This window comes from Rhinolophus ferrumequinum, chromosome 12 (assembly GCF_004115265.2).
Source record: "Rhinolophus ferrumequinum isolate MPI-CBG mRhiFer1 chromosome 12, mRhiFer1_v1.p, whole genome shotgun sequence".
Classification (NCBI taxonomy): domain Eukaryota; kingdom Metazoa; phylum Chordata; class Mammalia; order Chiroptera; family Rhinolophidae; genus Rhinolophus; species Rhinolophus ferrumequinum.
In genome coordinates, this window is record NC_046295.1 from 56,914,243 (window position 1) to 56,940,435 (window position 26,193).

General features: G+C 42.1%; 1 protein-coding gene and 1 non-coding gene across 3 annotated transcripts; one reads left to right on the top strand and one right to left on the bottom strand.

Moving 5' to 3' along the window:
- Window positions 1–4,473: 4,473 nt before the first annotated feature.
- Window positions 4,474–24,239, bottom strand: PGAP4 (post-GPI attachment to proteins GalNAc transferase 4). 2 transcript variants are annotated; one of them, XM_033122551.1, is made up of 2 exons: window positions 24,103–24,239; window positions 4,474–6,292 (listed from the first exon to the last, which is right to left on the bottom strand). In XM_033122551.1, exon 2 carries the CDS (start codon window positions 6,214–6,216, stop codon window positions 5,005–5,007), a length of 1,212 nt encoding a protein of 403 aa, XP_032978442.1. In that variant the 5' UTR covers window positions 6,217–6,292; window positions 24,103–24,239; the 3' UTR covers window positions 4,474–5,004. The 2 variants fall into 2 exon arrangements, with proteins under 2 accessions (XP_032978442.1, XP_032978441.1); XM_033122550.1 differs by having other exon boundaries at window positions 23,710–24,177.
- On the top strand, window positions 21,887–21,995 carry LOC117032599 (U6 spliceosomal RNA). Its single transcript, XR_004424774.1, has one exon. It is a non-coding gene; the product is annotated as a U6 spliceosomal RNA (small nuclear RNA).
- Window positions 24,240–26,193: the final 1,954 nt, after the last annotated feature.

Consider the following 26,193-nt stretch of genomic DNA (forward strand, 5'->3'; position numbering starts at 1 on the left):
TGTTGCCAGTGCATGAATTTTGCAGAGGACTTAACTTGTTCACATTTAAACAAAGCTACACTAACAAAACATTAAAGACAGCAAAAGTCACGTACTAGAAAAAAACGATCCTTCACGAGTTTCTGGTCCCTCCCATCCAGTTTCTGAGAATGTTTACCTCTCTATTCTTGGTTTGTAGTAAATGATATTGTTTTGCCAAAGGCCACACCTACCACCTAGGGCTACATGGTCAGACTTACACCATCTCACCCATGGAACTTGAGAAGAGTTCATTAGTAGAGTGTGGTGATTATTTCTTCACTCCCTTTCCAGCCTCTTGGATCAAAAGTCCTAATAGGCTGTGGAGCCACCATGGGTCACATTTAGGTGATTTCCGCTGGCAACACTAGGGAGATAGATGCAGCAGATGCAGCCTGAAGGAGAAAACCCAGCCTTCCCCGGAGAGTAACACACAGCTCCCCCACCCCCACCCCACACACAATACACACTGAAAACAAAACCGTAATAAACAACAAAGAAAAAAATAGCTGTGTGGTGGTGTAAGAAAAGTTCATTTTTGCATTCACCATTCCATCTACCTGGAATGTGTACAAAACCCTTTTCTTTTACAGGGGTCACCTTGTACACCATAACCAACCCTCACTTCCTAAACCTCCCCTCTTTGTTCTTTTCCTTATAATTTTATTTCCTAGTCCCATTTCTCTTCTTTTCAGTTCCTCTTTTTTGTAGGCAGGCACACTGTAAATCCTCTCTCTGTCGTTCATTTCCTACTATGTGTCACGTGTTGTTCTAGGACCTGGGGATCAATAAAATGGGACATAGAAGATCCCTGGTATTGTGGATCTGATATTCCGTGGCAGGAGATGGAGGGGGAAAACCCCACAGTAAATAAGGGAATTGCAGGTAATGACAAGAGCTTTGAAGGGAATCAAACAGAGTACTGTGGTAGATGGGGTAGTACATGGGGTAGGAAAGGGGGAAGACTGCGTTAGATAGGATGTAAAGTCTGTTAGGGGGATTTAACACTGAGTCAAGACCTGAATTATGGGAAAGATTCAGCCAAAAGAAAAGTATTCCAGACAGAGAGACTGGCATTGCAAAGACCTTGCAGTAAGAACCAGTGAAGCAAGTCCAAGGAATCGAAAGAAAGCCAGTGCGGTTAGAGCTTGAAGAACGAGGATGCGAGTGGTAAGACGCGATGTCAGAGAATTTCTAGGGGCCCGATCGCATCTGGCCTAGGCGGTGATGTAGGGGCTTGAACTTTATTCTAAATGCAACAGGAAGCCAGGGCCTAGCAAAGTAATGAATTATTTATCTAGAACATTGACTATCCATTGTTTAGTTCCTTTGCATTCTCCACAGACAGGTGCTATAAAGATTTCATGACAGTGGGGCACACATAAAGGATTTATTATGTAATGGAGTTGGGGACACATAAGAACAGATGACAAAAAAATGTGAGACCCTCTGCTTCACTCTACATCACTGTCCTCTTCTCCTGTCTCTCTGACAAATTAAAGCTACCTCATTCCTACATACTTATGCCCTCTGTTCCTTGTTTCTTTTCAATAAATTCATTATTTGCCTTTGAATTTTCATCTGTTTTTACCCACAAATGGTGAACATAGATGCTTTTTTAAAAATCAGTTCATTTACCCGTGTTTCTGTGTAGGTTGTTAGGAAGAAGATCAAGATAATTTCTTTAATTCTAAACCAAAAATTACCATTCAGCAGAGTGATGCTTCACAGCTATATTGTAATTCAAGTACTGGGATGACCTGCAAGCTACAGCACATTTACACTGCAGTTCTAATATATTAAGTATGTTTTTGGCCATTAGGACTATTCAGTTTCTAACCATCTTTGACATAAATCCCAATGGTTTTCCAAATAAAATCCAACAAGAAAAAACAATTCCAATTAATGAGCATTTCTCAGCAAATTCATTGTAGCTGGGATGAAAATATGCAAATTGTTCATGTGACTTAAAATTACCCAATTTTATGTCATGTGTTACTATAACTCACAATGAATCTTAGTGTATCTGAAATTTCCACAGTAATCAACTCCAATTAGAATGCCTCTCTACCCAAATTAAGTTACCAATTAAATGAATTCTCCCAAATAAGAAGTGTATCCAAGGTAAATTAGATTAATCCTATCATTATATAAGTCCTATTTGTATTCTCTAGTTACACTGTAGAATTCTCATCATTTTTTCTTTAAACAATGACAATAAAAAGGAATGCATGAGTCAAATGTTTCCATTTAAGAAATATAACAAAATCAGTTACGAATTTTTAAGCAAACAGCCTATACTGTTGAATGGTACCTTGGGACTCTATAATGGTGTGTGTTTGATACTATTTGCCACATCCAAAAAATTCATCCCATACAAATAAAATGATAAAAGTCTTCTCAGGATACCTCAGTGGAATGGGTACTTTTATTTTAACTGATATGTCTATGCAAATATACTCAGTCACAAATGAGAGCTTCTTAGACCTGACTATAATTTGAATTCGGAAAGATGAGTGGGACTGTTAGAGACCTTCACCCACCTGAAAACCTATGTACCTTGACATGGGAAGGGGACTTTAGTTCTCCTTTGGTCCCCTTGCTTAGGATTAAACAAGAGACTTCAGCTTTGGTGTAAAGCTGTCAGCTATCCTAATACAGGGCAATATACAAAAATTGGACTCTAGGAATGAGGGATAAAAGGGAAGAAGATCTAGAAGTGGGTAGGGAGAAAAGGGCAGCATTGACCCTGCATCTTCAGAAAATGTCCAAGGTAAGAATATGGAAGGAGACTCCAGGTAAGAATATGGAAGGAGACGTCTTAGTATGTAGGTAACTAGACAAGGCAAAGATGGCCTCGGCCATCCAGAATGGAGTCAGGGGAAGAGATACCTGCATGCGGTAGACAACTGAATGTAAACAGCAATGATCTTGGGCCTGGCTACCTTAGATGTGGTTCTCCTGTTATTGGGGAAAAAAAAATCATGAGGAGATCCAATCATTAACGCAACAAATTCTAACGAGGTCTAGGTTGGGGACGGTTCTGGTCTCAAACACGGGGGTGGACCAGTTGCTGGGAGAGCAGGAATGAAGGTGTGGAATCTGAACATCTTAAAAAGTCATTTAGTCGCTCTGATCACTTTGGACATTCCTGAGGGATACACAACAGGTCACTATAACAACACAACACACACTGATACCTGTTTGTTTCCCAAGACCAACATGACAATGAGTTTCTACCATCTTAGCTTACAGAGACGTTATTTAGTCCAGGTTATATTCAGATTTTACAAAAGAGAATTCGACTACATTGATATTTATAAAATGAATATGGTTAAGACAAAAGCACAGGGGCTGGAAGTCAGAAGAGCTATGTTTCCATCCTGGTTCTGCCGCTGTGCAGCTGTGTGAACCTGGAGAAGTTGTTTAACATCTCTGGGTCTCAGTTCGTTCATCTATAAAGAGTGTTCTTGAGTGGATCCCCAAATGGAAGCTCAGTGTGGACAGTTAAAAGCAAACAGAAGATGTGGCACTGAAACAAACGGGACAACTGCTTGAACTCTAATGTAATTGTCCATCCTCATAAAGGGACTTATTGGGTCCTAGTTTGATAAGTATCGTCAAAGGCCATTTATTTGTCACTTTCAAGAAAAGTAATTTTCAGATGCTAGTCTTGGAATAAGCTCAAGAGGAGTCTCAGATCATTTCTAGTTTGAATGAGTAATTATTTTTAGCTTCGTTAGAGGTGGAGCTAGATGAAAGCTACATATTCTTCAGAAGTCACAATGACAAGTCAGCCTTTATTCAAGCAGTGGATGGTTTGGAATGACTGCTCCATAGGTGTCAGCCCTATGTCCTATTTCATACTTTAAACAACATCATTAATATCTTTACCCAAAATACACTTGAGTTTTATATACTTATTATAGAGAGAAAAGAACTAATATTTGCCATGTGCTTTCTACAGGCTAAGTACTTGCTAGGTCTTTACATACATTCTGTCATTTAATCCTCAAGGCAACTTTAAAAGGTAGGTATCACTGTCCCCATTTCACAGGTGAAGAAACTGAGACTCAGAGTGGTTATGACTTGCCTGAGTTCACACCACTAGGGCATGACAGAAATCTGAAATAAAAATTCAGGTCTTCTGACCTCACAGTCCACACTATTTCTTCTATAACATCATGCTACCTAGAAGAAAAAGAAATGTGGTTGAATGGTTAGCCAGCAAGGTTAGGGGGAAAGATAATTAGTAAAGAGCTCACCCACTCTATATCATTCTGCAATGTCGAAATCTTTAATATTAAATCACTACTAAACATACGCAATCTGACTTTGATGATCCATAATGTGCTTTCAAATTTTGCTATGCCTTAAAGTTCTCACTAACAATATTGAATATCAGTGTACTACAGATGTGTGGGAAAGAAAGAGGCCGAAGCTGGGTCACTTGACTCCAAGATGCAGGGCCCCACACAGCTTTTATCATACCAGGTCAAGGAAACAAGTGGAATCTATCGACATGGTCCTGCTTCTATAGACATAAATTCTAAACATACATTCATTCTCATGCCCAGTGAGAAAGAAATCAATTCAAAAGGATCTCACCTTTCACCAACTTCTACTCTTAAAATCCTAACACTGTCACATCACTGTGCACAATATTTTTGGTAGTCACAGGCTCTGTCCCAAAGCAGAGCTGAAAACTGGAGAATACAACTGGTATTTCAATGCCCCCTCGTTTGGTGGGTCAGGCTGCATGAGGCAGTGTGGCTGTGTGGAGGGGCAGAGAGCCAGACCTGTGGACAACCGCTGCTCCTGGCAGCGAGTTAAACAAAGCCAAGGTTCTTGACTGGTCAGTTCCTCTGATGTCCCTAGTGCCTATATCCCCAGCAGCATTAAACAAGGAAGTATCTGCAAGCAGCCATGTCTCAATATTGGAATATCCAAGAAGCCGCCAATTTCAGAAAGGCGTTTCTTGGCCTGCTAGAGCAGACTGGGATGGAAGTTGTACCGGAGGCTGGAGAAGAGCCCGATGTGTTTCACAAGGTTAGGCTCCACCACGTAGGCCCGCTCCCCCTTGGCCCTCAACAGTGAGTACAGTGCCATGTCCTTGCCAAAGCCCTGGTGGCAGTACACCTGGGACAGGTAGGTGAGGGTCCGGCGGGCTGCAGGGGCAGGGAAGAGCATGGCTGGGGTGCAGCACTGAGAAGCAGGGACCACGCTGTACAGGGAGGGACTCAGCCGCCGCAGCTCCAGGAAGTAGTGCCGGCCCACCAGTTCCACCAGACCCATGCTGTACAGGGAGAAGAAGAGCATGACGGGCCAGCTAAACCCCGGCCGGCTGGCAAACCGCATGTATATCCAGGTTAGTAAGGGCCCTAGCACCATGCCCACGCCGACCCACTCCAGGATCCGCATGGGCTCTGGGTTGATGTAGTGCTGGAGCCTCTCGGGATGATAGAGCTTTAGATAGAGGGCATCTCTGAGGTGCGGCTCGGAGAGCCGCGCCCGCAGAAGGTGCTCCAAGACTGGGAAGATCTGCTCTTCTGGAATGGCGTCGTCCTCCACCATCAGGACGTAGTCTGGGTTGTAGGTCTGCAGGGAGGACTCCAGGCAATAGACGTAGTCCTGCTTCTCTTTTTCAAACGAGTTGGTTGAGGGGTCATCCCCGTAATCATCCTCAGTGCCCTCGTAGCGGTTGGCCACAGGGACGTACTTGGACAGCAGCTTGGCATCGAAATGGCTCACACTGCGTTCCACGTTGCACAGGAAGAGCTGGTGGCCCTCACACTGGGGGCCACACTGTTGAAGAAGCCGGTGGAACTGGGACACCACCTGCAAGACGTAGTGGAAGCCGGGTTGCCTGTCCACAGTGACGATGGTGATGACAAGCCAGGGGCGGGGGGTGGCCTGCCAGACGATGGGCACTGAGCCGTTGGCGGAGGGCAGCTCTTCAAAGTAGTGGAGGGCAGCTTCACCCTCTTTTAAGCTCTGTTGCAGGTACTCCTGGCTCATTTGGTTGAGATGCCAATGGCGAAGATAGAAGTAGGAGTGAAGCAGCCGGTGACAGGCCAGGGGGGCCAGTAGGCCGAACGTCACCACTGTTAAGATGAAAAGCTGGACAGCAGTGCTGCCCCAGGAGAGCCGCCTCAGCCTCCGGAGCAGCATGGCAGCTGGAGAGGGTGATGTGCTCATGAGGTCACTTCTGGTCAGGTCTGGTCCCAGGAACAAACCATTCTGGACCACAGGCCCAAATCAGTGCCAGCCAAACCTAAAGGAAGAGGAAGTAGAGAATGGTAAAGGGCTTTTAAAAATCCAAGCATGGAACTCAGCACATATCAAGCTAGAAATTCTAATTCTAGGCTGTGTAGCTACTAGAGACTTAAGTATTTTCTCCAGTACACTAATCTTTGGTTGTATCTGTTAACGACCTCTTGGATTCTTTTAGTATTTCTATGAGTAATGAAACCTTGGGGCATCCAACCAAGTCTCCATGCCTACAGATGCTTAGTTAGGTGTACAATGTGCCAGTAAATCACCAGGTAGGGCTAATGAGATCATTACGTCAATTCAGCTGTGGCATAGACACGGGTTCTAAAAACAGGCAAAAAAGTAAGGCTTGACATAAAGGAAATACACATTTAAAATAAGTTCCAATGTAAGTGCATTGTAAATACTTGTTGATGAAATTTCTGAAAAATTTGTCTTTTCTGAACATCCTAAACAAAACAAAGAAACAAGGAGTATTTAGGGTTCCCCGAGACACCTTTTCGGGGTGTCTCGAAGATTTTCCATTCCTATATCTCTAATGTCATGCAACTATACTTAATGCAAAACTAAATGCAGTCTGTAGAAGAGAAGGTAAACCTCTTACCTCAGAAGCATAATAGTTTGCACACATTTGGAAGCAGACAGCCTAGCTTGTGAATTATCTTGAAGGAAGGGCTACCTGGGTACCATACGTGGTTGTTGAAGTGCAGTCTCTAGTGCTCTCAGATCCATGCTCTCTCCTACTTGGCCACACAGAAAGACCACATTTCCTAGCCCACCTTCTTCTGGGTGAGGTCATGTGACTAAGGCTTGCCAGTAAAATGTGAGCAAAGTGACAGGTGCGACTTCTGGGTCAAGGTGATTGACCAGAGGTGTGCCTTTCAACTTTCTCTTTCTCCATCTTCTAGCTGAATGAACAGCCTTGCTTGCTGGGTCTAGAGGAGGGTGGAGCCACCAGATGGCAGGAGCCTGTGTCCTTGAATGGCTGCATAGAGCAGAGGTCTCTCGCACAGCTCCCTTCCAGCACCCTCCCAACCTAGGGTGGACTGTGTTGTGAGTCATGCATAAACCTCTCTGTCTAGCCCTCAAAACCAAACAAATAATCCAATTATTTAAAAATGTGCAAAAAATCTGAATAGACTTTTTTAAAAAGAAGACAGACAAATGGCCAACAGGTACAAGAAAAGGTGCTCAACATCACTAATCATCAAGGACAAGCAAATCAAAATCACAATGAGATACCACCTCATACCTGTTAAGATGTCTTTTATCAAAAGACATGACGTAACAAATGCTAGCAAGGATGTGGAGAAAGGGAATCCTTGTATACTATTTGTTGGAACATAAACTGGTACAGCCACTATGAAAAACAATATGGAGTTTCCTCAAGAAATTAAAGACAGAAGTATTATACGATCCCACTTCTCAGTATATATCCAAAGGAAACAAAATCACTATCTCAAAGAATTATCTGTACTCCCATTTCACTGCAGCATTATTCACAATAGCCAAGACATGGAAACAACCTAAGCGTCTATTGACAGATGAATGGATAAAGAATATGTGGTATATGCAATGGAATATTATTCAATAACGCAGACAGAGAAAGACAAATACTGCTTGGTATCACTTATAAGTGGAATCTAAAAAAAAAGTCAAACTCATAGAAACAGAGAGTAGAATGGTGGTTGCCAGAGGTTGAGGGTGTAAGAGACTGTTAGCATGAGAACTGCTATCTTTAGGTCAGGGTTAACAGCCCCTAGCCTGAAACAACATAATTATAAAATTCCAGGATGTGGGCAGTTGCAGCATGGAGACTAGAAGTCCTGTAGCTTATCTTATACTCCTGGTCTCCTTGTCCTGTAGTAAATCTTACACTCTTTGAAGCTATGTAAGTCCTGTAAGTTTATCTGGTACTCTCAGAAGCTATGGAAAGCCTTAAAAATGCTATATAACCCCTTGGCTTTAAGTGTTTGGGGTCCTTGTTAAAACCCGCTGCGTCGGGCAGAGACTCGGACCCCAGCCGGCTGGAAATAAACCTCGCTGTGTGACTTGCATTATTGTGCGGGTTCTCTGTCTGTCTGAGGGGGACAATTCCGGATCTTAACAAGGGGTGAGGGATAGGGAGAGGCTGGCCAAAAGCCACAAACTTTCAGTTATAAGACGAATAAGCTCTGAGCATCTAATGTACAGCATGATGACTATAGTTGATAATACTGAATTGTATAACTGAAATTTGCTAAGAGAGTGTAATTTAATGTTCTTACCAAAAGCAAAAAAAAAAAAACAAAAAAGGTTAACAAATACAAGCAAATTTTATATACAGATATGGAAAACTTTCAAGATATAGCTTTAGTTGAAGAAGACATAAAAAAGGATGTATAGCATGCTATCACTTGTGTAAAAAGGAGGGCGAATAGACATAAATGTACTTGTATATACACAGCCTGTCTGTGGAAGGATACACAAGAGACTGGCAACTTTGCCTTTGAAGACGGGAAACAGGTGGCTTTAGTGACTGGGGTGGGATGAAAACTTTTTATTAAACACCTATTTGCACCTTTTGACTTAAAGGTACTGACAAAAAATAAAATTTCAATTTTAATATATTTAACATAAATATCACCGCGCTCCCAGCAATTTTATCTCTTACAGTAATTTGTTAGATTCTTTGCTAGCCCTTGTTTTGGCCCGCCTCCTCCATCGGAACATACCCTTATGAAGGGCAATGAGTTTATCTGTCTTGATCACCATGGATACCCAGCGCCTAGCACTACCTGTCACATGAGTGTAAAGTCCACAATATTTATGGAATGAACAAACTGACTGAGGGCACACCCTTAAACCCAGATATGATTGGAGAGGCCCTGAAAGCACCAAGTCCTGCTTTATTTTCCATGCCTGCGGCGCTGGCTCCAGAATTTCTATACAAAAGAGGCTCATGTGTCCTAGGTAGATAGAGGAGAGGGAGAGGCCTTTCTTGAAGCTACGCTTATAAAGCAGGCATGATGATTTTCCTTAGATTTCACTATTTATTGTGATGGAAACTAAAGACCCTAGTGCTATATAAAGAGGACCTTTAATCCAGGGCAATTTCCCCCCTGGGGGCAATAAAATCATTACCATCTCAGAAATCCCTTGTTTTTTTTTCCACTTTTTTTTTTTAAGTTAATGTTTATTTGGGGTGACAGTAAAGTTACATAAGTTTCAGGTGTACAAAAAATCTGAAAACTATCTGTAAAGATATTTGTGCTCCGATGTTCACTGTAGCTTTATTTATGGTGGCCAAGACGTGGAAACAACCAAAGTGTCCTTCGATAGAAATCTTGTTTTAAAAATGTGGTGTGAAACTGCTGTGCAGTCACCAGGGAAGGAGAGGGATTCAGTTCAGAGGACGCAGTTCCTGCTACACTGAGCAGCTCTTGTCGGGGTGATGAACACCCCCAGATCGTCATAGCTTACCATAACAACATGCATTTCTTGCTCACTGGTCTGTGGATAGCATGGCTCAGCTGGGTTCAGCTCCAGACTGCAATTCAGAATTAGGTGGTTCCACATACCTCTCATTCCAGGTCAAGGTGCAGAACAGCCATCTGGGCATGCTCTTTGGGTGGATGGCAGCTACACGAGAATTAAAATGTGCAGATATATTTAAGCCTCACTTAAGTATGCCATAGATCAAGTCCACTCACCATCCACTGGCCAAAGCAATGGGGCAGAGAAATTTACTCCTCCCACAGAGCAGAGGACGAGGAAAGTGAAGATTCAATAGGAAGGAAAAGCAGCAGGCCAATTTCTAAGCCCTCAAGAAAAAAGAAAGGATCTAGCAATCTACTTAGAGAGTCTGGGAAATTTCTAGAATGCTCAGAAGCCATCTGGCCCGCATATTATTTTATACTGTATGAGTCAGGACAGGCTACAGTAATGATCCCAAAATTTCAGGGGTTTATAAGAACTGAGGTTTAATTCTTGCTCCTATTACTTGTCCATTATGAGTTCATAGTCTCTGCTTCATGTCATCCATACTCGAGGACCCAGGTCGATGAACACTGATGATTTTTGTGGCAGAGAGAGAAAATCACAAGTTGGCTCTCAAAGCTATAGCTCAAAATTGACAAACATCATGTCCACCTACATTTCACTGACCAGAACAAATCACATAATACCTCTTGAATTCAACAGAGCAGAGTTATGTAATTTTCCTGCAAGAAAGGGATATCAAAAGAAATATGGCAAGCCTAAAGTAAATGATTAGGGAAATATATGTCTCTCTAGGGAGGGGCAGAAAATATCATGAACAATAATGCAATGTAGCACAGCCCCCTTGGGCCATGGGAGCTGGAATCAGATCCTTCATTCAATGATCAGATAACCAGTTTGCCTAAAATCCAGCTACACGAAGTTATGTAGGCATTCTAGTTTGCTTTTTAAAACCTCTTCTTAAATGATTTAACCAATTGCTGCACTGTAGGGTTGGGGTGTCCAATGCCACCTATAATGTAGTTCACTAAATTGATTTTAAGATAACTGACGTTAGGGGAGCAGACCTGAAAACACAGGGCTTTCCATTGGTAGTTAGAGGGAAGGAGGTCTTTACGCCCAGCCCAACCCAACCATGGGGGTGGGGCAGAGGAGGGCTATGTCTACATTATTACTCTGAATGCCTTTTTCCAGAATTCCACAGTCACCATGATGGTGGCAGCTCAGGCCCATGCTCCAACGAAGTTGTGGAGTGACTGACACTGGTGAGGTGGCCTGGAAACAATCCTACCTTCACAGCCCCGATTCTAAGGCACAATGATTACTGAATTCTTATCTATGCTTTGCAATTACACTGTGAAACACAACCAGTCCTTAAACAGGACCTAGTACCATGTCTAGGATGGAGGGGTCAGGGAAGACAGCAAAGGACAAAGGCACCAAGAAATGAGCCTGAAATAGGGCTGGGATGAATAAATGGAGCTACAATGACAACCACATTCTAGTGCAGTTTCTGAAAATTAAGCTGAAGGGGCCACAGGGGTATGGGAGGCAGAATGCCAGGCAGAGCATCAGGAGATAAGCATTCAAAAATGGCCCGAATCGGCCCTTCTACGTGAATGGCACCACCACTCTCCCAGGCACCTGGGTCCAAAAGACCAGTTAGTTCTGACTTCTCAACCCTTCCAATCACTCCCCAAGTCCTAGCAATTCCACCTCCACGGTCTCTTATGCCTCTTTCCTATCCTCCTCTTCTCTCCCCTGTCCTCCCCACTGCCATGCCCTTCTTTACTGCCATTCCCTGGTTACTCCTCATCACCTCCAGGCCAGCTGACCGCAACAGCCTCCTAAGAAGGCAACTGACTTCCAGAATGAGCAACGGATTTTGAAGCCAAAAGACCTGTTTTTGTCCCAACACTCATGAGTTAGGTGCATTGCTATGAAGAAAACATTTAATCTCTCTGAAACTATTTTGCCTCTCTGCAAGATAGGAAAATTGAAAAAAAAAAAAAAAAAAAACACCACACCTCATTTATGGAGACATTTGAAGATAAAATGAGATGACAGCTATGGAAGCCCTTTGTCAGATACAAGACACTGTGCAAATGATGGCATGTTTTACGTTACCAGCATCCATCTGATACTCTGAAACACAGGTCTGAACACGGCACTCTTTTCTGTAGAACTGTTCCGTGATTCCCCAATGATTGTAGAATAAAGTTCAAATTCTTCCCCAAGATTTTTCACAATGTCCAGTTCCAACTATCTTCCCAGATCCATTTCTTCTCACACAGCTAAATCAACCATCGAGTCAGTTCAAAAGGGACCTCTTCCAAAAGCCAACCCTGATCTCCCCCAACCAGAAATAATAATCTTTTTTCTCAAGTGCTGGGGCCCTTAACAAGAACTCCCCCCACCCAAGGACATTCATTTGTCACTTTCTACTTTAGGCTATATCTATTTATAGCTACCACTGATTAAGCTCCGACTACATATCAAAGTTCTGTACTAGACTCACATCTATTTCTTCCGGCTAAAATAGAAACTCTCAAATAGCAATGAAACTAATCCCATTTAGATTGTTAAAGGAGAGGAGAAGGAGAAGAAGGAGAAAGATGCTACCAAGTTGAAAGCAAGAAATTCAAACACAGGACACATTTCAAAGTCCACGTTTTTCCCATGATACCTGCTGTCTTCCATGGCTTTATTCATGGCCCTTGACTTATGCCCCAGGAACTTATAAATCCCGTTAGTGGATTCAGTCTAATTTATCTTTGGTATCCCTCACAGATATAGCACCGTACTCTAGGCAGAGAAGAGGCTCGATGTTTGTAGAGCAAATATGTGACCATAGTCAAGTCATTTGACTTCTATGGGTCTCAATTATTCAGCTATAAAATTGGAAGTATCAAAAAGCCTGGTCACATAATGAGCAAAGATCAACTTATTTGTAAATGTTTGCTAAGCACTTCTTATATGCAAGGCACTGTTCTCCCCATCTCATCGATAAGAAGTCTATGAGAAGTACTATTATTAAGCCCCTTTTACACCTGAAAAAACGAAGGCACAATTAGTTGTACCCAAGGTTAACAAAGCTTTTAAGTGGGTGGTGAAAGTTGAACCTGGGCAGACTGATTCCTGAACTCAAGCTCTCAACCAATATGCAATAATGTTTTTGAACAGAGAGGGGACCCAAGAAAATCAGCTGAGAAAACATTAGAAATGGTAACTGACTTTCAGAATGTGACTGGTAACAGAATTATATGTAAAAATAATATAACATAGAGAGACCTAAGATGGTGGAGTAGATAAACACTGTGCCTGCTTCCTTCTGTGAACACATTAAAATTACAACTCTATTATAGAATACTCAACCTGGCGAACCATTTGAAGTCTAGCTGAATAGAAGTTTTATAACTAAGGATATAAAGAAGAAGCTACATCACAACTGGTAGGTGGGGCAGAGACGCAAAACACGCTGACCCCAAACCTCCGTGTGATGGTTGAGAATCAGGAAGGATATCTTGGCTGTGGAGGTTCCCCCTGAGAAGCAAAGGATCCCAACCCCAGACCAGGCTCCCCAGACCAGAGTACTGGTGATGGGAAGAGGAGCCTCCCACAACATCTGGCTATGAAAAACAGTGGGCATTCCAAACATCTGGGTGGGATGGAAGGCTGCGGGAAACCCAGACATCCTCTTAAACAGACTCACTCACTCACAGGCACTCACCCTGGGCTCCAGTGGAGGGACTATGACTAGGGGGACTTTGGTGGAATATCAGGGCCGACTAAGGTGTGTGATTTTCGTACGAGGGCTGGAGGACAGTCACCATCTTCCCTGTGTAGGGTTCTCTTCCATGCAGCCAGCAGCCGGGTGCCATCTTTCCTATGTTGAGTCTGAATCTGTGACTTCATGAGCTATGCTGCTCCACCCTACTGACTGCTGGGCAACTGCCCTGCCCAATTGTCCCAATGCCTGAGGCACTTTCTCGGAAAGCAGACAGCCCCACCCTCATTGCACTCTTTCTTGGAAAACTATCAGAGTCCTTGGGCCTCAGGCAGGCAGAAACTGGCCTCGGAGTGCTCTGAGACTTTAGCTGAGTAGCTCCAGGCTCAGCACTGGCACCAAACCAGACTCTACATTAACCTGGAGAACATAACTCTTCCCACTGTAATGCCTCCCTGAGACCCTGGCTCACCCAACTTGCGTACTGCACAAGGCTCTATCAGTGGCTGAACCTTAAGGGAGCTGGCAGGTGGCAGCAGGCCTCAAAGTGTCCTGGCTTTTTGTGGAGCTATCTCAGGCCCAGTATTCATGGCAGCCATCCTTGGTTCGCAGTGTGGCCTCTCCCACATGCCTCCAGGTTTAGCACAGGCAGAGAATAACTGTGGATCGCTTTGTAGCTCCTACCAGGCAGCCTATGGCTGGTCACAGGCAGTGGGTGACCTGGGCCTGCACTGGAGCCCCTCCAAAGAGGCCTCAGAACCAACATACTTGGCGGTTGGCTTCGGACCACAACAGAGCACTGCCCAATTAGTTTCACAAGTGGCATACACAAAGGGAGGTCTAAACAGGCACAAGAGCCCATTGGTGTAAACTCCACTCAGTGGGAAGCCCCCTATGCAGCAACCCATAAACTGTGGATGTGGCCAAATCCCACAGCCAATCAGCCTGTGGGTCAGTCCAACCCACCGACGTGCCAATAGCAATCAAGGCTCAACTATAACCGGAGGGCACATACAACCAACACAAGGGACACTCCTGGAGCACCCGGAGAAAATGACCAGGGAGACTGTGCCAGGGCCCCACACGGCACCTAGTACATAAGGCCACCCAGTCAAGACAGGAAGACATACCAGATCTACTTTATAGAAACAAACACAGACACAGCCAAAATGAGGAAACAAAGAAATGCATCCCAAATGAAAGAACAGGTGAAAACTCCATTAAAAAACTGACTGAAACCTACCAGAAACAGAGTTAAAAACAATGATTGTAAAAGATGCTCAAGGAACTTAGTGAGAACTTCAACAAAGAAATAGTAAGCATAAAAAAATGACACAGAGGGGTGGCTGGTTCGCTCAGTGGTTAGAGAGTGTTGCTCATAACACCAGGGTCACCGGTTTGATTCCCACATGGGCCAGTGAGCTGCACCCTCCACAACTAGATTGAAAAAATGACTTCACCTGGAACTGAGCTGTGCACTCCACAACTAGATTGAAAACAATGACTTGACATGGAGCTGATGGGTCCTGGAAAAACACACTGTTCCCCAATATTACACCCCCCCAAAAAAAGGACATAGAAACCATAAAAACAGAACCAGTTAGAAGTGAAAAATAACTGAAATGAAGAATGCACTAGAAGGAATCATCAGCAAAATAGATGAAACAGAAGATCAAATCAGCAATTTGAAAGCCAAAGTAGCAGAAAACACCCAATTGGAACAGCAAAAAGAATCCAAAAATTAAGAATAGTTTAACAGACCTCTGGGACAACATCAAGTGTAACAACATTTGCATCAAAGGGGTACCAGAAGGAGAAGAGAAAAAGCAAGGAATTGAGAATCTGTTCGAAGAAATAATGACTGAAAACTTTCCTAACTTGGTGAAGGAAATAGATATACAAGCCCAGGAAGCACAGAGAGTCCCAAACAAGATGAACCCAAACAGACCCACACCAAGATACATTATAACTAAAATGCTAAAGGTTAAAGACAGAGAATCCTAAAAGCAGCAAGGGAAAGGCAACTAGTAACTTATAAGGGATCTCCCATAAGATTGTCAACAGAAATTTTGCAAGCCAGAAGGGATTGGCATGAAATATTCAATGTGATGAAAAGTTAGGACCTACAACCAAGGGTACTCTACCCAGCAAGGCTAGCATTTAAAATGATAGGACAGATAAAGAGCTTCCCAGACAGAAAAAACTAAAGGAGTTCATCACGATCAAACCAGTATTACAAGGAATGTTAGGACTTATTTAAGACAAAAACAAAACAAAACAAAACAAAACAAAAAACCCAACAACAAAAAACAAAAATATAAATAATAAAAAAGCAATAGCTATTAGGTTGGTGCAAAAGTAATTGCAGTTTTTGCAATTATTTTTAACCTTTAAAACTGCAATTACTTTTGCACCAACTAATACATATCTATCAATAATAACTTTCAACATACGTGGATTAAATGCACCAATCAAAAGACATAGGAGGGCTGAATAGATAAGAAAACAAAACGCATACATATGCTGCCTACAAGAGAATCACTTCAGATTGAAAGACACACACAGATGGAAAGTAAAGGGATGGAAAAACTTATTTCATGAAAATGGAAACAAACAAACAAAAAGCTGGGGTAGCAATACTCATACCAGACAAAGTAAACTTTAAAACAAAGGCTATAACAAAAGACAAAGAAGGACCCAGTAATCCCACTTCTGGGTATTTATGTGGAGAAACCCAAATACTACTTCAAGGGGACCTGTGCATCCATTTGTTAATTGCAGCATTGTTTATGTCCAAGATGTGGAGGCAGGCTGGGTGTCTGTCGATGGAAGAATGGATAAAGAACAGACGATACATATATACAATGGAATATTGCCTCAGCCATGGAAGGAAATGGGTTCTTGTCATCTGCAGCAACATGGATGGACCTGGAGGATACTGTACTGAGTGGAGTGTCAGACAGAGAAAGACAGATGTAATGTGATTTTGCTTATATGTGGTATCTAAATAACAAAATGAACAAACAAAACAGAAATAAACTCATAGACACAGAAAACATTTTGATGGGTTGCCCGTTGGGAGGGTGGTTGGGGGGTGAGTGAAAAATGGGAAGGGATTAAGAAGTATAAATTTGTTGTTTACAAAGTAGTCATGGGGATGTAGTATATAGAATAAGGAATATAGTCAATAATATTGTAATAACTATGTATGGTGTCAAATGGGTACTAGATATGTTGGGGTGATAGATGGGAGAGGGTTGGGGGCGCAGGGTGAAAAAGGTGAAGGGATTAAGAAATACAAATTGGTAGTTACAAAATAGTCATGGGGATGTAAAGTACAGCATAAGGAATATAGTCAATATATGGCATTGACTATGTATAGTGCCAGGTGGGTACTAGACTAATCAGGGGGATCACTTCTTAAATTACATAAATGTCTAACCACTATGCTGTACACCTGAAATTAATATAAAATAATGTTGAATGTCAACTGTAATTGAAAAATTTTTAAAGGGGGAAAAGGTGAAGGGGAGTAAGAGGTCCAAATTTCCCGGTATAAAATAAGTTTGGGGAATGTAATACACAGCATAGGGAATATAGTCAATAAAATTGTGATAGCATGGTATGGTGTCAGATGGTTACTGGACTTAACATGGTGGTCACTTCTTTAGATAGATATATATATATATATATATATATATATATATATATATATATATATATAAATGTTGAATAACTATGGTGTACACTTGAAACACATATAATATTGTTTGCTATATTTTTAATAAAAATCTTAAAAAAAAGTTATAGTGAGGCCACTAGGGTGGACCCTAATCCAATCCGACTGTTGTCCTTATGAAAAAAGGATATTAAAGCACACAGAGAAACACCAAGGACAAGTGCACACAGGGAAAGACCATGTGAGGACACAAGACAGCGAGAAGGCAGCTAGCTATCTTGAAGCCAAAGAAAGAAGTCTCAGAAGAAACCAAAGACGTCTACACCTTGATCTCAGACTTCCAGCCTCTAGATCTGTGAGAAAATTAATTTCTGTTGTTTAAGCCAAAAAACGAAAAAAAAAAAGATGGTACATATATACAATGGAACATTACTCAGCCATAAAAAAGCACGAAATCTTGCCATTTGTGACAACATGAATGGACCTAGAGGGTACACTTAGTGAAATAAGTCAGACAGAGAAATAAAATACCACATGATTTCACTTATATGTGGAATCTAAACAAACAAGCAAAACAGAAACAGACTAATACATACAGAGAACAATCGATGGTTGCGATCGTTGCCAGATGGGAGAGGGGTTGGGGGATGGGTGAAAAAAGGTGCAAATTGCCAGTTATAAACATGGTCACAGGTATGTAAAATACAGCATAGGGAATATTGTCAATAATATTGTAATTAGTATGTATGGTATTAGATGGGGGTACTAGACTTACTGGGGTGATCTTTTTATAAGGATATAAATGTCTAATCACTATGTTGTACACCTGAAACTAATATCATATTGTATGTTAACTGTAATTTAAAAATTAGAAATTAAGAAAAACAACTTTTAATTAAAAAGTAAAAAATAATTTAAAAATTTGAAATAATATATTATATACACTAATTGGTTTCATCTAATCAATCACCAAATTAACTAATAGGGTAAAAGATCCCAGCCAAAATGGGAAAAGCCAACTAAAATACTTAAAAATAAATTTAAGAAATATGCCTAATATGTACACATACTATAAGAAGGACATTTTAAAAAGTCTTTAATAAATGGAGAAAAATATCATTTCCCCTGGTGCAAAGACTCACTAATGGCAGAGGAGATAGAGGTCTCTTTCTCTGAAATTAATGTACATATTTAACATAAGGTCAGTTTAATTTACTTCAAGTGGGAGTGGCCCAGTTCAACAAATGGGCACTTTCATATAAATTGATGTAACCTTTGGAGGGAAAGTTGGGACTGTATCTATAAAAATTTTACACACGCATCCCCTCTGACATAGAAATTCTACTTGCAGTTATCTAGCCTACAGAAATGTGAACACATGCTACCAAAGATGGACAAAGAATGTTCAGGGCAGTTTTGTTTGTAATAATAAGAGAGTGGGGGGTAAGGAAAGAGAAAAGAGGAGGAAGAAAGATGAATTGCAGAGAAAGAAAATGCCTGGCAACAGGGAACAGGTATTTACCTCATTATATAAGGGGAATCATATGGAGACAGTAAAAAGAGAACGATTTAAATACACTGACATTAAAAGAGTCTTAGCTAGGTCTCTGCTATGGACTGAATGTTTGTGTTCCCCCAAATTCATATATTAAAACCCTAACCCCAAGTGTGGTGGTATTTGAATATGGGGTCTTTAGGAGATGATTAGGTCAAGTTGTTGGAGCTCTCCTACTGAGATCAGTCCTCTTGTATGAAGAGACAGGAGAGAGCTTGCTTCGTTCTCTGCCAATGAAAACAGTGAGAAAGTGGCCACCTGTAAACCAGGAAGAAGACCTTCATGAAAACCCAACTATACTGACACCCTGATCTCAGACTTCCAGTCTTCAGAACTATGAGAAGTAAACGTTGCTGCTGTTTAAGCTACCCAGTCTATGGTAATTTGATAGAGTGAACTGAGCAGATTACAAAGGTCTCTAAGGGAAAAATGTAAACTACGTTGATGCAAATTGTAGAAAAATGTACATAGTATGATCGTTTTATTTTATTTTTTATTTATTTTTTTAATTTATTGGGGTGACAATTGTTAGTGAAATTACATAGATTTCCGGTGTACAATTCTGTATTACATCATCTATAAATCCCATTGTGTGTTCACCATTCAGAGTCAGTTCTCCTTCCATCACCATATATTTGATCCCCCTTACCCTCATCTCCCACCCCCCACCCCCCTTACCCTCTGGTAACCGCTAAACTATTGTCTGTGTCTATGAGTTTTTGTTTCTCATTTGTTTGTCTTGTTCTTTTGTGGTTTTTGGTTTATATACCACATATCAGTGAAATCATATGGTTCTCTGCTTTTTCTGTCTGACTTATTTCGCTTAGCATCATACTCTCGAGATCCATCCATGTTGTCACAAATGTTCCTATATCATCTCTTCTTGCCGCCGAATAGTATTTCATTGTGTATATATACCACAAGTTCTTTATCCATTCATCTACTGAAGGACATTTTGGTTGTTTCCATGTCTTGGCCACCCTAAACAAAGCTGCAATGAACGTTGGAGCACACACGTCTTTATGTGTAAATCTTTTCAGATTTTTTGGGTAGATACCCAGGAGAGGGATTGCTGGGTCACATGGTAATTCTATTCGTAATTTTTTGAGGAACCTCCACACTCCCTTCCATAACGGCTGCACCAGTCTGCATTCCCACCAACAGTGTATGAGGGTTCCTTTTTCTCCACAGCGTCTCCAACACTTGTTCCTATTTGTGTTGTTGATGATAGCCATTCTGACTGGGGTGAGGTGATATCTCATTGTGGTTTTTATTTGCATTTCTCTGGTGATTAGTGATGTTGAGCATTTTTTCATATGTCTATTTGCCATTTGTATGTCCTCTTTGGAGAAATGTCTCTTCAGGTCCTCTGCCCATTTTTCAATTGTGTTGTTTGCTTTTGTTGTTGTTGAGTTTCATGAGTTCCTTGTATATTTTGGATATTAGCCCCTTATCGGAGGCACTGCTTGCAAAAATCTTCTCCCATTCAGTTGGTTGCCTCTTTATTTTGTCGATGGTTTCTTTTGCTGTGCAGAAACTTTTAAGTTTCATATAGTCCCATTCGTTTATTTTAGCTTTTACTTCCATTGCCTTTGGAGTCAAATTCATAAAATGCTCTTTGAACCCAAGGTCCATAAGTTTAGTACCTATGTTTTCTTCTATGCAGTTTATTGTGTCAGGTCTTATGCTTAAGTCTTTGATCCATTTTGAATTAATTTTGGTACATGGTGACAGATAGCAGTCCAGTTTCATTCTTTTGCACGTGGCTATCAGATTCTCCCAGCACCATTTATTGAAGAGGCTGTCTTTCCTCCATTGTATGTTTTTAGCTTCTTTGTCAAAAATTATCTGACCATATTTATGTGGTTTTATTTCTGGGTTCTCAATTCTATTCCATTGGTCTATGTGTCTGTTTTTCTGCCAATACCATGCTGTTTTGATTATTGTAGCCCTGTAGTACAAGCTAAAGTCAGGTAGTGTGATACCTCCAGTATTGTGCTTTTTTTCTTAAGATTGCTTTGGCTATTCGGGGTCTTTTGTGATTCCAAACAAATCTGATGATTTTTTTGTTCTATTTCTTTAAAAAATGCCACTGGGATTTTGATGGGGATTGCATTAAATCTGTATATTGCTCTGGGTAATATGGCCATTTTAACTATGTTGATTCTTCCAATCTATGAGCATGGAATGTCTTTCCATTTCTCCGTGTCTTCTTCAATTTCTTTCAAAAATGTCTTATAGTTTTCAGCATATAGGTCCTTCACATCCTTGGTTAAGTTTATTCCTAGGTATTTTATTCTTTTTGCTGCAATTGCAAAAGGAATTGTTTTTTGTATTTCTTTTTCTGAGATTTCATTGTTAGTATATAGGCATGCAATGGACTTTTGTACGTTGATTTTGTAGCCAGCAACTTTACTGTATTTGTTGATTGTTTCTAATAGCTTTTTGGTGAAGTCTTTAGGGTTTTCTATATATAGCATCATGTCATCTGCAAAGAGTGACAATTTAACTTCTTCATTCCCAATTTGGATGCCTTTTCTTTTTTTCTCTTGCCTGATTGCTCTGGCAAGGACTTCCAACACTATGTTGAAAAGCAGAGGTGATAGGGAACAGCCCTGTCGTGTTCCTGAACGTAGAGCAAAGGGCTTCAGTTTTTCACCATTAATTTTGAGATTAGCTGAGGGCTTGTCATATATGGCCTTTATTATGTTAAGGTATTTTCCTTCTATACCTATTTTATTAAGTGTTTTAATCATAAATGGATGTTGTATCTTGTCAAATGCTTTTACTGCATCAATTGATAAAATTGATCATTTTATTTTTAACGTGAATTTTATTTTTAATCCTTTTAGTAAAGGAGCAGTGAAGGTATGGGGGATGGAGGTTTCCTGTTTTGGTTTCTACACTTCCCCATAAGGGTAATACATGCTTTATGTATTACTTTTATGATCAGTATTAATGCTCAGCTCAACAAATATTGAGTTTTGTGCCAGGCAACAGGAGGGTGAACGTGACAACCACCCTCTACTCTCAGGACCCAACAGTAACCCAAACATGATTTTGTTTGTTTGGGTAGAGAGGGAAGAGGTTGGTTAATTTGACCAAAGTATTTTAAAGATCATCTGGAATTAATATTGATAAAAACTGCTAGGAAATGCTCACTTTTGGTGGCACTTATACCAAAACTGGAAGGATATATCGAAGATTAGCATGGTCCCTATGTAATGATGATATCAAGTTTATGTAGTGCTCCATAAGTTTTTATCGTGATGGTGGTTACATTTGACAAAATTCATCAAAATATACATTTAAATCATGCATATTATTGCATGTAAATTATACCTCAATACAACTGATTTTTTTAAAAAGCCAGGAAAATGGTGATTCTGGGTAATAAGAGAGAATCTGCTTAATCACATATTAAACCTATTATAAAACTTTAATAATTAAAATTTGGCACACTGGCACCAAACTATACAGATAGACAGATGCAAAAACCCACAAACCAATACAGATATGTAATTAATCTACCATAATTGTAGCAATTTAAATGAGGGGTAAAAAATACACTTAATAGCTTTCCAGCAACTGGCTAATCATTAAAGAAAAGTAAATTAGTTCTCCACTTTTATATTCCACATTAAAAATTTTAAACAAAGGTTTAAAAGTACTTGAAGAAAATACAGGAGGATATTTATACAAACTGGGGTTAAGAAAGGCCTTTTTCAGCAAGATCCTCAAGCAGAAACCATAAAGAAAAATAATAATAGATTTGACTAAATAAAGTTAAACTTGTAAAGAGTCAAAGATGAAACAGACAAAAACATTAAGCAAACTGGGAGACATTGTGCAACATATATGACAGTATTACTTTAATGTGTATTATATAAAGAATGCTTAAACATGAGAAACAGAAAGGCACTCCAATTGAAAAAGGAGCAACAGAATTAACAGTCAATTCACCCACACAAATGCAAAAGGCCAATACACAGAGGAAAAGGTGATGATTTCTCCTGGGTAATCAGACATGCAAATTAAAACAAGATACTATTTTTGTCCATGTTATTGTGTATGCAGAAAAAAATTTTAAGATACTCCTAAAAACCTCAACAACGTACAAGATGAAGTTTTAAGTTATCTTTATTTTCTCCTTTACATTTTTCTTTTCCCTGAATGTTTTGTAATAAAATTCTCCTATAAAAAAATTCTAATAATTTTAATAACGTTAAGTGTTAAGACACACAATTTTCTCTTCTCTCTTCCTAAAGTACCTGGTGCAGCGCACTCTAGAAATGCACCCCTAAAAAAAGCTATTCCCCTTTACGAGGTTTGCTTCTCCAGGGGAAATGCATCCGCGCACGCACACGCACACGCGCACACACACACACACACACACCTGAGGGTTTTGTTAATGGTCCGCATAGTGAGATCACTGGAGCCGCCCTGAAGTCCCCCAGGGGCGAGCAAGGGACTACAAGGGGGCTGCCTGGGGTCACACCCACCCTGCAGTTCTCGCCCCCGAACTCCGCGGGCGCAGTGCGGCACTTGGGTCACCCTGGCCCAGGACAGGAAAAGGGGTTGATAAGTCGGCGTGGTCCTAACTACCTCTCGTGGAAAGAGAATGGGAGCGCAAGGCCAGAGTCTGCCCCTGACCTTGGGCAGTCCCCGCCGTTCTCGGGCCTCAGTTTCTCTACCCGTAAGCTGAGGCTAACGGTCTCGATCGCCGCGCTGGCTCCCTGCGACTGGTCTTTCCCGGAGCTGGGAGGGACGCCTTCCCTGCCGGGTTGCCCTTTCTCGGTTCCCGGGCTGTGAGATCGCCCTCAGAAACCCATCATCGCAGCAGGCGCGCCCGGCTGACCCTAGGGGTGGACGAGAGGCGGCTTCTCGCCGCGCGCGGGTGGCCATTTGGCGATCCGCCCTTAGGTTGTTCGGCCCCGCCAGGCTGGGCAGGAGCGGGGTTGGGGGTGGAGGTCTTACCTGGACTTGCACGCGCCCGGCTCGCGCCTTTCTGTCGGCCTTGCGGTGCAGCCAAAGCGAGCAAAGGGTGGGGAGGCGCCCTTGCCGCGACACTCATTCATCCCTGCGCAGCGCCAGCCCCGTCTGCGCGAGGGGCGCCCTTCTGGGGCCCCTGCAGTCCTCCGGCAGGAAGTGGCCGACGCCACCCGCTGGGCCACAGCGAAGGCCGCCTGCCCAGAGTGCACCGCCCGGGACGCAGGCCCTCCCTGGCTGCGCCAGCCCCGGCAGCTGCTCTCCCCGTGACAGCTGCGGCCACCCCTAATCCTGGTCCCCTCGATTTGATGGCTCTCCGACGTGGGCACTCCGGTCACGACGCCAAAGGGGCTGGGCAGATCGTGCGCAGTGGAAACCTACCCGGTGGGGGCGGTCAGCTCTGTCCCCTGAGCACGGCGAGGGCCGCCTCTGGTGTAGCGTCCGCTGGCTGACTCATCCCCACGAAGGATCCATTGCCGGACCCTGAAATCTTGGAGGAACGCGCGCTGCGCTGTCTGGGTGCGCTCCTCCAGCTCCCTGCGCAGCTCCGGCGCGGAGTACCGTGGCTCCCGCAGGCCACGTGACCTGCGAGCTGCCGAGCGATCGCAACCCCCAAAGCTAGCTTGCGGGGAAAAGAACTGCAAAGGGCGCCAACTGATGGGCAGAGAGGGAAAAGCAGGCTCAGGGCAAAGAAAGTTTAAATGCTGGAAGGATTATGTATGTCTTTGTGCTGTTCACAACCCCAGCTGGCTTCAATCGTGTTCTCTGTTGGAGGCATTTGTTTTTGCCAGTAATAGTGGACACCATTTCCACCCCCAATCCTCACCGTACCCAGCGTTATACAAGGCGCCTTATGAACATTCCTCGAGCTCTCACTTCACTCCTATTGCATTAGGGATCACCACCTCCAACTTGCAAATGACGAAAGAAGATTTGAGAGAAGATAATTTGCCAAGTGCAACCTTTATTCCAAAAGCCAGAAATGTAAACACATTAAAAAGCAGAAAGGTTTGCTCTAACCAGATCACCTAGCCAGGCATGGGATTTAGGTCTGTGGCTCTATTCACTTACCTGTCCAGTCTCTGTCAGGATTGGGGCTTAGGTGGTCCATTTGAGTAGGAGACGGTACCCATCCCCAATCCTTAATTTTGACAGCTAGGTAATATCATACCCATCTCACAGATGGAAAAAGTGAGGTATGGCCAAAGGAATGATCATGTCCAAGTGACAGAGCTGGTCAGTCTAGTCTACTGCTTAATAATGGACTGATTATTTGCTAGGCACTGTACAAAACACAGAATTTGCGTTATTTTAGTACTCACAGCAATCTTATAAGGAAATTACTGTTATTATTCCAAGTTAAGAAAACTGAGGCTCAGAGGGGTTATAAATTTGCATAAGGTTATACAGCTATTAAGTGGCAGAGTTCGGATTCAAACTTACATCTTTTTTGCCTACAGAGCAGTCCTCCCCCCCCTCCCCACACACACACATTGTGCTAGTTCTTGCTCCTTCTATTGCTTCTGGATTTTGCCAGACTAATAGAGTGTCTAACCTATATCCAGAGGTTCAGGGCATTGTAATAGCATCAAGCCCAGCACTGAGCTCATTTGTCATGGCATCTTTTAGATGATGTACATGGAACCTAATAAATTTAAGTCTTCAAAAATTGAAGTCTAACACAAATCAGCCAGTGGCAGGCTTTCTGCGTATAAGACCCAAACCATACCACTTATGGATGCTGAAGCTTCTCCCAAAGAGCACCAGACATAATTTCTAGGGGCAGATCAGAGCTGGATCTATTTCACTCATACCAAAAGCCAAAGTTCGTATAATAGCCAACAGGGTCCATAGGATGTAGCCACTGGTTACTACTCTGGCTTCCTATCCAACCACCCTTCCCCCTTAGCCCTATACTCTAGCCACACTAGCCCCCTGCTCTTCCTCAAACACACCAAACCCACTCCACCTTAATGCCCTTGCACCTGCTTTTCCCTCTGGAAGACTCTTCCTCTAGATTTCCATGTGGCTTGCTTCCTTACTGTCCCTGATCATTTTGCATAATCCCTCCTCCTGTCCCAGCACCCATCTCCTGTATTCCGCCCTTTTCTTCTTCACAGTAAATGATAAGTGGATGATTATGAACTCCTGGTTCTACGCTATAATTCTAACACTTTGCACATATTAACGTAAAATTAAAAATCTGAAATGAGAGGCAACAAGCATTTATTGTTGGATCAAAGAATTGCAATTCTGGAGCACAGATTCAGGCAGAAACCCAAATAGTGTCCCAATCACAGGGTGGAGGCAAGGGAGTTTTATTAGAAAAGGAAGGCAATGATTACATGAAAGGAAGAAAGAATTACTATAGGTGCTGATAAGCTGAGCTACCCTTGGCTATACAAAATTGGTTTCTGATTCTATCTTCAGATAGAGAGTCCATAATCATCAGTCCTTGTGGTCAGGATGTCC